The sequence below is a fragment of the Chiloscyllium punctatum genome, chromosome 16, assembly GCF_047496795.1.
Source record: "Chiloscyllium punctatum isolate Juve2018m chromosome 16, sChiPun1.3, whole genome shotgun sequence".
In the NCBI taxonomy this organism is placed as follows: domain Eukaryota; kingdom Metazoa; phylum Chordata; class Chondrichthyes; order Orectolobiformes; family Hemiscylliidae; genus Chiloscyllium; species Chiloscyllium punctatum.
The window spans coordinates 40,340,279-40,354,661 of record NC_092754.1 but is presented as its reverse complement, the minus strand read 5'-3'; the positions used below and the strand labels follow the sequence as shown (position 1 = coordinate 40,354,661).

The 14,383-nt window shown below is 44.8% G+C and overlaps 1 protein-coding gene across 4 annotated transcripts in view; it reads left to right on the top strand.

Moving 5' to 3' along the window:
- Positions 1 to 14,383, top strand: part of LOC140487167 (endothelin-converting enzyme 1-like) — a 329,267-nt gene that overhangs the window by 203,992 nt on the left and 110,892 nt on the right. For all 4 annotated transcript variants that reach the window (XM_072586786.1, XM_072586787.1, XM_072586788.1 and 1 more), the window contains one exon: positions 13,051 to 13,263. In XM_072586786.1, the coding sequence (XP_072442887.1) occupies positions 13,051 to 13,263 (213 nt within the window). The remainder of the gene's footprint in view (positions 1 to 13,050; positions 13,264 to 14,383) is intronic.

Here is a 14,383-nt window from a genome sequence, read left to right as displayed (position 1 = left end):
GATTGGTTGGCGAGTTGACTTTAGCTGTACAATGTGGAATTACTGTCCCCAAATCCCTTTCAATCTCACTCCCTTCATCTACCTATCCTCATCCTATCTCAGATGTTAACAAAGCTGTATCCCTGGAAGTGACTTGAGTCTTTATAAAGTAATTTAAAAAATCAATCGCGGAACATGCCTTTTTAAGGAAAGGCTTGCATTTATGTAGCGCCTTGCATACGTGCCATGTCAGCCACAGCTCAGTGGGTGGCAGTCTCTGGCCTTTGAGTTAGAAACTCATGTGTTTGAGTCCCACTCCAGGATTGAACACCAAAAACCAATGCTGGCTTTCCAGTGCAGCACTGCATTGCTCCTGGTGCTTTCTTTCAGATGGGACGTTCAGCTGAGGCCCCATCTGACCTCTCTGGTGGACTTCAAACAGGCTGTGCTGTTAATTTGAAGAAGGTACCTGACCCAGTCCCCCCAACAACCCCAGAAAACAAAACAGATTATTTAGTCAGTATCATGGTGCTGAACGTGGGATCCTGCTGTGCGTTGTGATGGGACCTCCAAGGTACTTCATTGGCTTTCGAACATCCGGCGGTCTCTTCCTTTCCAAAGGTGCATATTAACTATGATGATTTCTTCATAGGTTTTTTTTGTTCAGGGTTGATCCCTTGTGAATGTTTCTGAGAGAGGAATGCATGAATACTCACTAAGTAACCAAACAACTCCACATCTACGTGTCACTTCCTGGAACAGAGCCTGGGGCGCAGGGACAGCGAGTGTAGCAGCTCTCACCTTTCACAAGGCTGGGCCCTCCTTGCTGCTGATGTGGGAGGTGTGTGTGGGTGTAACTGTCATGAAAGGAAGGTGCAGGGATTAAGTAAAATGGGCCTATTGTCTTTAGAGCAAACGCGGTGCGGAAGGTCCGATAGAAATGTTCGAAATCCTGAGTTTTGTTTGCGTATATGGAACTATGTCACTGCTAGTTCACTGAGTCAAAATCCTGGAACTCTTGCGCCGTAATAATCCGGGACTGCGGCAGTTAAAAAAGACAGCCCACCACCACCTCAAACCAGTTCGAGATGAACAACGTGTACTAGCCCAGCCATCAATGCTCAGATCCCATCTATACACAAAAAGAAGGTGGTGGAATGGATCCCATTTACAGAGGGGTCAGCAATTGGAAAATACTCATTTAAGAAAATTGACATCAAGAGAATTGTCTTTGAGATCCAGCCACCACCTCCTTACCATGGACATCTATCTGCCACCAAGATGGTCTCAGGACTCTTCGCTTTTCCCAGGAACAAAGGCTTGAACCGTTCCCCACCCAATCACCTTCCTCTGCTTGGCCGAGTACAACTCACCCTCAACAACTTCTCTTTTAACTCCTCTCATTTTGTTCAGGTCAGAGGGGTGGCCGTGGGTTCTCGCATGGGCCCCAGTTATTGTCTGTTTCTTCGTGGGGTACGTGGAACACTCCTTGTTTCAGTCCTGTTCCCCACTCTTTCCCCGATATATCAATGATATCCCACTCTCATCTGGAATTGGAAAAGTTCATCGATTTTGCTTCTAATTTCCACTCCGCCCTCACTTTCACCTGGTCTATCTCTGACTCCTCCCTTTCCTTCCTCAACATCTGTGTTTCCATTTCTGTGGATAGACTGGCCACTAACATCCACTGACTCCCACAGCTACCTGGACTATACATCCTCACACCCTGCTTAGAATCATAGAATCCCTACAGTGTGGAAACAGGCTATTCAGCCTAACAAGTCCACACCAACCCTCTGAAGAGTATCCAATCCAGACCCATTCCCCCACCCTATTACTCTACATTTCTCCTGACTAATGTACCTAACTTACACATCCTTGAACACTACAGCCAATTCAACTTTGAATTGTGGGAGGAAACTAGAGCACCCGGAGGAAACCCACGCAGATACAGGAAAAAGTGCAAACTCCACACAGACAGTTACCCAAGGCTAGAATGAAACCTGTGAGGCAGCAGTGCTAACCATTGAGCCACCATGCTGCTTCCTGTAAGGATTCCATTCCATTCTCCCAGTTCCACCATCTCCGACGCATCTGCGCTGATGGGGTCAACTTTGACAAGGCCGCCTCTGGAATGTCCCCCTTCTTCTTCAACCAAGGATTCCCCGCCACTGTTGTCGACAGGTGCCTCAGCCAGGTCTGACCTATCTCCCGCACTTCTGTCCTCACCCTCTCTCTTCCCTCCCACAACAGCGATAGGGTTCCCTTGTCCTTACCTACCATCCCACCAGCTTCCACATCCAGGAGATCATCAGCTGCCATTTCCGCCACCTGCACACACATTCCTCTCCCCTCCCCTGTCCGTCTTCCACAGAGACTGTTCCCTCCAGGACACCCTAGTCCACTCTTCCTTCACTCCCAACACACTCCTCCAGCACCATGGCACCTTCCCCTGCAGCTGCCGAAGGTGTAACACCTATCCATTTACTTGCTCATTCCTCAGTATCCAAGGGCCCCAAACATAACCGCTCGGTGAAGCAGCACTTTACCTGCACTTCCCACAATCTAGTCTACTGCATTCGCTGCTCACAATGTGGTCTCTTCTCCACTGGGGAAACGAAGCATAGACTGGGTGACCACCTACAAAAAGACCCTGAGCTTCTCATTGCTGGCCACTTTTAACACACCACCCTGTTTCCTGGCCAACATTTCTGTCTCAGGCTTGTTGCAGTGATCCAGTGAAACTCAGTGCAAGCTGGAAGAACAACACCACACTTTCCACTTGGGAACTCTGCAGCCCTCCAGACTCAATATCCAGTTCGATAATTTTAAGGCCTGAACTCTCCCACGTCTTAGCTCCCTACCGTGCACACCAGGCCTTGTTATCACAAAGTCTGCCATGACACACTACCTACTGTTAGCCACGAACAGTCTCTGTTATTCACCCTCCAAGCCAGATCATTATCTAGTCCTTTGTCTGTCTGACTGTTCTTCTCTTTCTTTGAACTCCATCTTGACCAATTGTTTACTCCTTACCCCTTCCCCCACTGTATCTTCTGCAGATACACCAACATTTTCTGAGTTCCCGTCAGTTCTGAGGAAGGGTCACCAGACCTGAAACATTGACTCTGATTTCTCTGCACAAATGCGGCCAGACCTGCTGAGCTTTTCCAGCAACTTCTCTTTGAGCTGATGATCAGGAATGCATTGCCTGAAGATTCAGAAGGGACTTGGAAATATTCTTAAACAGGTGCCGTTTGTAGGTGGGGGAACAATGGCCCATTGGGAATGACTGGATAGTTTATCGTAAAGTGTGTTCTATCCAACGTAGGAGTGCAAACCAGATAGCAACTTCCAATCCCGTTTCTAGGTCTGGTACAAATTGCCTCAATCTGAAAGACACCTTATGACTCCTGCTTTGTGACTGAAGTGATAAGAGCTCCAGAGTTTTGATGGATGAAGTCAGACTTGCACCAGTGTTTAATCCTTTCCATCCCACAAAGGGAGCCCTAGAGTATTGATGCAGACTTCCAGTGAATTAGTCACTATGTTCCAAATATAACAGCACATTCAACTCACCACAAAAATGTCAAATACCATATTTAACCCCATGTCCTTTGTGATTATGCTGTTCAACGGGAAGTGTACTGGTGCCTGTCCATGCCCAGTGGCACCGTGGCACTGCCCAATTTGAGCATGTATTCCAAGCTGCAACATCTGAATACAGAGTGAGTGCTGCCCTGTTGAGAGATGGACAAGAGCCTAAGATAAACCTGAAGGACTGACTGCTTCTACAGGGGGGGGTGTGAAAGATCCCATTGGAAGGCGAAGTCACACAGTGTTTCTCATTGGCCATTGCCATATCAGATTATCGAATCAATTATCTGTATAGGTGGGATCCTTGCTAAGTTTCTTTCACCTATCGAGCAATTGTGCTTCAAAAATTGGCTATAAACTATCTTTCTTTTAGATATTTGGATTTCATGAAAGGTGTATTATAAATGTAGTTCCTTTTTGATTCTTGAGGAGGGTCAGGCCTAAGCAATTGAGGAAGCCAAAGTTATTTGTTGAGTGCTGCAGAGTTTAATAAAAGGGAATGAACAGATAATTAGAGCTTCTGACAGAAATAGGGCTGGCACGGTGGCTCAGTGGTTAGCACTGCAGCCTCACAGCACCAGGGACCCGGGTTCGATTCCCGCCTCGGGTGACTGACTGTGTGGAGTTTGCACATTCTCCCCGTGTCTGCGTGTGTTTCCTCCCACAGTCACGAAGCTGTGCAGGCTAGGTGGATTGGCCATGCTAAATATGAGGTTATGGGATAGGGTGGTGAGCTAGGTCTGGGCGGGATGCTGTTCGGAGAGTCGGTATGGACTGAATAGCATCTTCCTGCCCTGTAGGGATTCATATGATTCCATGACATGGGAGATGGGACATCCAGTTGAACCGAGTGCCTGGCCAGAACAATCCTGCTGGATATGAGCTATATGATGTCAGGGAGCAAAGGGCATCAGACTTTCTTGCCCTTTGTTTCATTTGCACCATGTTAAGCCTCCATCCACTTCAAAAGCTGAAAACCGACTGTGGGTGTAAATAAAGAGCAGTCTCCTGGAGGAGGGGCTAAAAGGCCAACATTGAGACAATGTATGGGAAATTCTTTTTTTTTTGTTTGTTAAATTCATTGGGTGTGGGCATCACTGGCTAGGCCAGCATTTATTGCCTAGAGGACAGTTTAAGAGTCAATCACACTGCTGTGGGTCTGGAACCCTCTGAAATGATCCAAAAAGACACTCCATTAAAGAGCAATTAGACATGGGCAACAAATCCTGCTCTTGGTAGCAAAGCTCTCATCCATGAAAGAATAATTTTATAAAATAATGCATCCATGAACCAAAGTCATGCATCTGTTGATGATAGATGTCTGACTTCCATTGGTCATGAATATCTCTTCTCTCCTCCTGTGGGGTACAATTATTTGAGCACATTCAGGATGATGGCACTGCCGCGGTAGGCCTCCAGGACAGCCGCGCATTCCTTTCTTTTTCCCATCTCTCCCTTTCATCTTTTTTCTTTTTCTTCACCTTGCTGATGTCACGGGTAGGCCTGAGCAGTGTCGGCAGTGACCGGAGCGGGGACCCCTGGCCCGATGGGTGGACTCCTGGATTTGGCCATGAGGTGTCGGTAGCAGCGATGGCAGATTGGGGAATCCTCGCTGCGGTAGGCCCGGAGCAGGAGCCTTGTATAAGTTCTGGAGCTGTGTTTGGTTATAGGAAGGTCACGAGCGAGCCATAATTCTGTCCCCTGCCCCCAATGTAACCATAGGAAGAAACATTGGATGGCAACCAGGTTGGGGACTGTGTCTAATTTACAAACCACCCCCATCCCCTGTAACCCCAGTCCTGGCCTTAGCCATTTGCTACAGGGACACGGAAGATCATGTGCTTCAGTGTTGCTGAGAAAGGTCACACAGCAACAAGGAAAATACAGGCAGGAGTACGTCATTCAGCCCTTTGAACTTGCTCTACCATCCAATATGATGGTGGCTGAACATCCAACTCAGTTCCCCTTTCCTGCTTTCTCCCCCATATCTAGCTGTTTCTTCAAATCATTCCATGTTTTGGCCTCAACCACTTTATATGGTAGAAAATTCCACAGGCTCCCCACTGTCTGGATGAAGACATTTCACCTCATCTCAGTCCTAACCGGTCTATCATTATATCCTTAGACTGTGATCCCTGGTTCTGGACTCCACACTCACTGGGAACATCCTGCATTTACCCTTGTAGTTCTCTTAGAATTTTATAGGTTTCTATGAGACCCCTTCTTATTCTTCTAAATTCCAATGAACATAATCCTAACCAATCCAGTCTCTCCTCGTCCATTAATCCTGCTATACCCAGGAATCTGTTGGGTAAACCTTCAATGCACGTCTTCAATAGCCAGGATATCCTTTCTCAGGTAAGGAGACCAAAACTGTGCACAATGCCTCAAGGGTGGTCTCACTAATACCCTGTACAGTTGCAGCAAGACATCCCTCCTGCTGTACTTGAATCCTCTTGGTCTAAGAGCCAACATACCACTTGCGTTTAACACATTTTGTCAAAGCTTTCCATCTTACACTCATCAAGACAATTCCCCAGAATACCAATGCAAAAGAAAAATGACGTTTATACGGTATCAGAGGAGAGTGCTGAGATGGTTGGCAGCATATTAGTCAAGGCATTGCCATAAAGAATGCACCAGTTAGGTGATGATTGACAATGAACTGTCAAGGTTTGCTTGTTTTTCCCTGAGAAATGAGCCAGTCAGTTAATACACTGGATTGGAAGAGGTACATGTTGTATGTGCATGTTTTCTCTGCAGGGCACAGTGTACTGATACATATGAACCTTCCAGTTCTGACAAGTGCACGACTCGGTGAGCTGAACTGACAATCTAAATCAGTTGTCAGTGTAAATTCATGCACTGTGCCTGCAGTCAATGTAAACATGCTGTCCCTAGAAAATACTAAGTGCAGTTTGATTGAAGCAACTTTCAAACCAAGGGCACTGTCTTTTGGACTCTTTTTCAGGTTGACATGCATCGTACAGCACTGGAAAGTAGAAAAACAGTGAAACCCAGTCCCTTGAAACTTTGAAGTAACAAATATCAGATAAAGCAATAGAAACTACCAGCAGAAACGTGGTACACAGTCCAAGGTCAAAGAGGTTATAATGAATTTGTACAGAACATTGGTTAGACTTTAATTATGATATTGTGTCTAGTTTGGAGTCGCCCTTTGAACAAAAAGCATTAATATCTTGGGATGCAGTTCCTGCAAGTTTCTACTGGTTTTTCTAACACAGGCTTAAACCGTGAAAATAAATGAGGACTTATAAACAGTCAATTTGCGCCAAAGGTAAATATTCATAATCTTAAACATTAGTTCTTAAAAAAAATATTCTCTGGAAACCATTTCCATTTCCAAACCTCCCCACTCCCCACACTGTATAAATCACCAGGGTTTCTGCTAATCAGATCCATTTGCAACTCTCTGAGGATGCCCTTGGAATTAAGCCATCTTTTTAAATCGCAAAGTTACCTTGGAGAAAAAGTTGCTTTGTGTACACCCATGAACCAAGCGTGAAGTTTTTTTTTTCTGAAGTGACTGTACAAATGTTTAACATCTGATTGTTCAGGTGTGAGACTTGATTTGCACGAAATTGGCATAAATCCAATTTTATTAGTGAAACTGTGTGAGGTTGGCATAAGGCAAAGACATCCGGGTTTTTTTTTTAATGAAATGGTTCATAGATGACAATATTTGTGATCATTTTGGAAAAGCAATTCAGGTTGCATCCAATTTGCCAATCACAGCTGCCAAAACAGATACTCGACAGCTTTGTGTACACAAAAGATTCACTGAATGATCAGAAAAATGGGACATTGTAATTACCTTTATGATAGTCATAGAATCATACAGCATGGAAATAAACCCTTTCATCCAACCAGTCCACATTGACCATGTTCCCAAACTAAACTCATCCCACCTGCCTGCACTTGGCCCATATCCCTCCAAATATTTCCTGTTTGTGAACTTTTACAAATATCTTTTAAATGTTGTGAGTTATAAGGAGAGGCTGGATAGGCTGGAACAGTTTTCACTGGAGCATAGGAGGTTGAAAGGTTTATGAAGTTTCTGAAATAATGAGAGGTATAGATAGTGTCAATGGTAGTTGTCTTTTCTCTAGGATGTGGGATTTCAAGAGTAGGGGGCACCACTACTCCATAAACAAACCACTCTGTGTAAAAAAAGTTGCCCCTCGTGTCCTTTTTAAATCTTTTTTTTTCTCACCTTAAAAATATGCCCCCCCGGTTTTGAAATCCCCCATCCCAGGGAAAAGACCCTTGTCATTCACCTCATCTATACCCTTCATGATTTTATAAATCTCTATAAGGTCATCCCTCAACCTCCTATGCTCCAGTGAAGAAAGTCCCAGAATTTCCAGTCAATCTTTATACTTCAAACTCTCCATACTGGCAACATCCTGGTAGATCTTTTCTGAACCCTCTCCAGGTTAATGATATCCTTCCTATAACAGGGCAACCAGAACTGCACACAATAGTCCAGAAGAGACCTCACCATCGGCATGGATAACATCAACAACGCGCCCCCTGTGTGACATTGGAACTGTTTGATGCTGTAAACCAGCATTCCCAATGACAATGTAGTCTGGATTTCTGAGGTCCATGTATGACTAGAAGCTGAAACCAATGCATTTGCACTCATCATCGTGTGCAGAACAAAGATCAGCTAAAAGGATATTTACTGGGATAGAGCATGGATTTCCACAGAAAATCATGTTTAGCTAACCTGCTGCAGTTCTTTGAGTAATTGAGAGAGAGAGAGAGTTGATGTGGTGTACGTGGACATCCAGAAGGTGATTACTTTCGTGCCACAGACCTGTGAGAAGAGTTGGAACTCATGGACTAAAAGGGACAGTAGCAATGTGAATACAGAATTGACTGAGGGGTAGGAAACAGATCAATGGATCATGGATATGTTTTTGGCTGTGAGAAGGTGTGTACTGGAGTTCCCCAGGCCTCAGTAATGGGACCCTTGCTTTTCCTGAAATAGGTTAATGATCTAGAACTTGCAGTGCAGAGGGGTACATTCAAAGTTTGCAAATGATACAAAACTAGGAAGATTGTAAGCTGTTAGCACAGTATAGAACTTCAGAGACCGTTTGGTCCAACCAGTCCCAAACTAAACTACTCCCACCTTGCCTGCTCCTGGCCCATATCCCTCCAAACCTTCCGACTCATGTACTTATCCAAATGTCTTTAAAATATTGTAATTGTACCTGCACCCATCACTTCCCCAGGAAGTTCATTGTACATGCGAGCCACCCTCTGTGTAAAAAAGTGCCCTCATGTCTTGTTTAAATCTCTCCCCTCTCAACTTAAAAATGTGCAACCTAGTCTTGAAATCCCACATCTTAGGGAAAAGACGAGAACTATTAACAATATCTATACCCCTCGATATGTCATACATTTCTATCAACCTCCTATGCTGCAGTGAAAAATGTTTCCGCCTATCCAGCCCCTCCTTATAACTCAACCCTCCATTCCTGGCAACATCTGGTAAATCTCTGCTGAACCCTCTCCAGCTTAATTCTAGCCGCCTTATAACACATCTTTCAGCTCTGATCCCCAGCATCTGCAGTCCTCACTTTCTCCTAGCCTTAGAACTGGATGACCAGAATTGGACACAGTACTCCAGAGGAGGTCTCACCAATGTCCTGTACAGCCTCAACAGTGAAGAAGGTATTGGTATGCTTGTCTTTATTAGTCAGTGCATTGAGTATAGGAGGCAGGTGGTCTTGTTGCAGCTGCAGAGGGCATTGGTTAGGGCACTTTTGGAATGCTGTGCGCAATTCTGGTCTCCCTCCTATAGGAAGGATGTTTTGAATCTTGAAAGGGTTCAGAAAAGATTTACAAGGATGTTGCCAGGGTTGGAGGATTTGAGCTATAGGGTGAGGCTAAATAGGGTGGAGCGATTTTTCCTGGAACATTGGAAACGGAAGAGTGACCTTTTAGAAGTTTATAAAATCATGAGAGGCATGGATAGGGTAAATAGACATATAAATAACAAACAAGGTGGATTGGACGGAGTCCAGAACTAGAGGGCATAGGATTAAGGTGAGAGGGGAAAGATACAAAAGAGACCTAAGGGGTAACTTTTTCAAGCAGAGGATGATGCGTGTATAGAAAAAACTGTCAGAGGAAGTGGTAGAGGCTGGTACAATTACAACATTTAAGAGGCATGTGGCTGGCTATATGAATAGGATGGGTTTGGAGGGATATGGGCCAAGTGCTGGCAAATAGGCCTAGATTCATTTACAATATCTAGTCGGCATGAACGTATTGGACTAAAGGGTCTGTTTCCATGCTGTACATCTCAATGACTCTACAACATGACTTCCCAACTCCTATACTCAAAGGACTGAACAGTGAAGGCCAGCGTGCCAAAGGTCTTTTTAACCACCCTATCTACATGTGATGCAAACTTCAAAGCATTATATGCCTGCACCCCTCGGTCCCTCTGTTCTACAACATGACCAATGGCCCAACCATTAATTGTATAAGCCCTACCCTTGCTTGTTGTACCAAAGTGCAATACCTCACATTAATCCAGATTGAACTCCCTCTGCCATTTTTCAGCCCATTGACCCATTTAATCATAGAAGGTAGGAGCAGGAAAAGGCCATTCAGCCTTCGAGCCTGTCATGGCTGATCATCCAACTATAGAAACATAGAAGATCAAGATCCCTATGTAATCTTAGAAAACCTGCTTCACTGTGTATAACGTTACCCAATTTTGGTGCCTTCTGCAAATTTACTAACCGTGCCTTCTATATACTCATCCAAATTGTTTGTATAAATGACAAACAAGACAGCATCCAGAACTGATCCCTGTGGAACATCACTGATGACACACCCACAGGGAGAGATAGTGTAAAGTTAAAGTGCAACTCTAAAGGGCATTCAGGAGCAGAGAGGGCTGGGCATATATGTGTACAAATCATGAAAGGTTGCAAGACAGGCACCAAGTACAGTTCATAAAGCAAACAGCATCCTAGTCTTTGTTAATAGTGATCTCAAGAGCAAACAGGTTATGCTGACCTTGTACACGAGACTAGTTAGACCTCTACATTTCCAAGCACCACAGTTTAACAATGATAAGAACGCATTGGAGAGAATGCAGGAGAGGATTAAGAGAATAACAAACTTCAGTATTGAGGCTGTTTTCCAAGGAGAAAAGAAGGCTAAAAGGAGATTTGACTAACTTTTGATGTGTCAGGAAGAAATTATTCTCACTCATAAACAGAACATAAGGGGAAGGATTTAAACTGATTTATAAAAAGAATTAAATGTGATGTGAGAAAAGGCCTTTATGCACAGTGAGTGGTTTGGGTCAGAAACACATTGCCTGCAGACGTGATGGAAACCAATTTAATTGGGTTATTCAAGAAGCCATTGATGATTATTTAAACAGTAATGATGTGCAGGGATGTGGATAACTCGACAGAGAATGACACCAAATCATGATGCATATTTGAAGAGATGGTGTAAACATGATGAGGTTCATGAGACTTTTTCTGGACAACTGTTTCCACTTCTGGTTGCCATGTTGTAGGAAGGAAATTATTAATCTGGAGAGGATTCAGAAAAGATTTACCAGGATGTTGCTGAGAAGGGAGCCTTTGAGTTATAAGAAGAGGCTGGATAGACTGGGAATTTTTTCACTGGAGTGTAGGAAGTTGAGGGGTGGTCTTATAGAGGTTTATAAAATCATGAGGTGCATATATAAGGTAAATGACAAAGTGTCTTTTCCCTAGGGTAGGGGATTTCAAGTCTGGGAGCATATTTTTAAGGTGAGAGGAGAAAAATTTTAAAAAGACATGAGGGACAATTTGTTTTTACACAGGGAGTGGTTAGTATGTGGAATGAACTGCCAGAGGAAGTGATGGATGTGGATACAGTTAACAAGGTTTGAAAAGCATTCGGATAAGTACATGAATAAGAGGGAAATGGGCCAAGTGCAGGCCGGTGGGTCAAGTTTAGGTTGGGATTGTGATCGCCATGGACTGGTTGGACTGATGGGTTTGTTTCCGTGCTGTATGACTCTATGATGGGCTGAATGGTCTCCTGTTGCATTGTAATAATTGCTGGGGGATTTTGATGGTGAGTGGAGGATGACTGTTTGTTCTCTGTTTTGAGAAATGACGGCTGAGTGGTGAATCCTGAAGAGAGGGGATAATGTAGACCACAACAAGCCAGTTCCCTTTGACTGACGCAGTAGAATTGGAAACTACAGCCTGTGACTGAAAGGGTTAAATTTGGACTATTTTCCTGTGGAACGAATGAGCTCTTTTGTGAGTGAAGTGATTGACTCATTGAAATGTAACTGTGATCATCATGGGGAGGCACAGTGGCACATGGAAGTTGATATGCAAATGTAGTTTAGTGTTTGCCACTGACAGATTTGTGATCCAGCTTGGCAGTGTGGGGCACGGCAGGGTGTCGGTGTTTTCACTGCCTTACAGCTGGTACATGCCCATCTCCCTCACCACCTTCAATGCAAGATGACCTCCTTCCTGAATTGGAAGGGGTTTGTTCCTGGTGTGGGCTGAGTGAGCATAGCACACCGTGGTCCACTGACTTGATGCTTTCATTTTCACATTTCCTTTCACTCTCAGCAGGTTGGGGTAAATCCTTATTATGAATGTCTTGCACAGTGGCTCAGTGGTTATCACTACTGCTTCACTGTATCAGGAACCCGGGTTCAATTCCACCCTGGCGTGACTGTCTGTGTTAGAGTTTGCGCATTCATAGAATCCCTACAGTATGGAAACAGGCCATTTGGCCCAACAAGCCCATACCGACTCTCTGAAGACTAACCTACCCAGACCCATTCCCCATTACTCTACATTTACTCCTGACTAATGCACCTAACCTACACATCCCTGGACACTATGGGCAATTTAGCATGGCCAATTCACCTAACCTGCACATTTTTGGACTGTGGGAGGAAACCCACACAGACACTAGGAAAATGTGCAGTCACCTGAGGCTGGAATTGAACCCAGGTCCCTGGTACTGTGAGGCAGCAGTGCTAAGTACTGAGCCACCACGCTGTTCTCCCTGTGTCTGTATGGGTTTCCGCTGGGTGCTCCAGTTTCCTCCAGCAGTCCAAAGATGTGCAGGCTAAGTGGATTTTTCATAGTGTCCAGGGAGGTGTAGGCTAGGTGGAGTAGCCATGGGAAAGATAGGTTGGGGGCTGGGTCCTGGCGGAACGCTGTTCAGAGGGTCAGTGCAGACTCAATGGGCCAAATGGCCTGCTTGCTCACTGTAGGGTTTTATGGTTCTGATTCTATGATTCACAGACAATGCCCTCCTTTTAACTGGGCCCCAATAAGAGTATCAAACTAGTCTCAGTTTGCTGAAAATTCGATGCGGGTGCCTCTGTAGTGCTCAGGGATCTGGGTGGAACATTTCGAACCCATCGGATTTCTTTGGTTTCCCTTTCAGATACCCCAAAGGTTTGTCTGACCGAGTCCTGTGTCATCGTCGCCAGCAACGTCCTCAAATCCTTGGATCGATCTGCTGACCCCTGCCAGAACTTCTACAATTATGCCTGTGGCGGCTGGATTAAGGCCAACCCATTGCCTGATGGGAAGTCCCGGTGGGGAACCTTCAACAACCTGTGGGACCACAACCAGGCCATCATGAAGCATCTCCTTGGTAAGTGTTTGCCTCAGGAACACCGGACCCTGAAAGGCACTATATAAATGCAGGTACTTTCTCACAAGCCTACAGTCTGGCCTCCAGCTGAGCGTCAATTTATACTCAAAAAGAAAAGAAACTGCTAAACTGGCACATGACTGATCCAGTTCATCTTGTATAACTCAAAACAGAGCTTCAGTTTATTCATTCCTGAGTATGCCTGGCTTCCCCTTCTGGGTGGGAGGTTAGTTTTGGTTTGTTCAAATATAGAATGATGGGCTGAAAAGGCCTCCTGTTGTGTTATCTTTTGTGTTTCTTACTGAGTAAATTTTAAGGAATGACAAGAAACAAAAATTGTCTCAATCACATTTATTATTTCCTGTTGAATCGTCTGAACCTTCTGTTAGATGTTGAGCTGTAGGTCAGCGCTATGGTCGTGACCTTGTTTTGTCGAACCAAGGTAAAAATCATGGTGATGTTTTAATGTGAGGTTTCCAGAAATCTTCTCAAACTCGCTTACAGACAGCTCCAGCAAGTTATACAGATGTCATTTAACAGCTTGCTGGAGTGTAGCCCATATGGGTGGTGTGTGTGTGTGTGTGTGTGTGTTCGGGGAAAGACTGTTTCACAGGGAGTGTAATCAATAGCTCATTAGGATTTTACTATTTCCTCCCAGGTCCTAGGCTGATGAGAAAGTACTTGCATTTACATAGTGCCTTTCATTACCTTGGACCATTCCAACATACCTCACACTGGTGAAATGGTTCTGAAGCCTATTCACTGTTGCAATGTAGGAGACCAGGCTAACCAATTTGTGAACAGTAAGGCCCCACGAGCAACTGAGCAACATGGAGCAGATTATTTCTCTTCAGGATGATATAGGTGGAGGGGAATATTGACAGGATACTAGGTAGAGTGCGCTGTGAAGGGCATTGGATGTACAATGTGTTGAGTGTGCTGATTGAAATGCTACCTTGAGTGGTGTGGTGGCTCAGTGGTCAGCACTGTTGCCTCACAGTGCCAGGGACATGGGTTTGATTCCAGCCTCAGGTGACAGTGTGTAGATTTTAATGTTTTCTCCGTGTTTGTGTGGGTTTCCACTGGGTACTCTGGTTTCCTCCCACAGTCCAAAGATCTG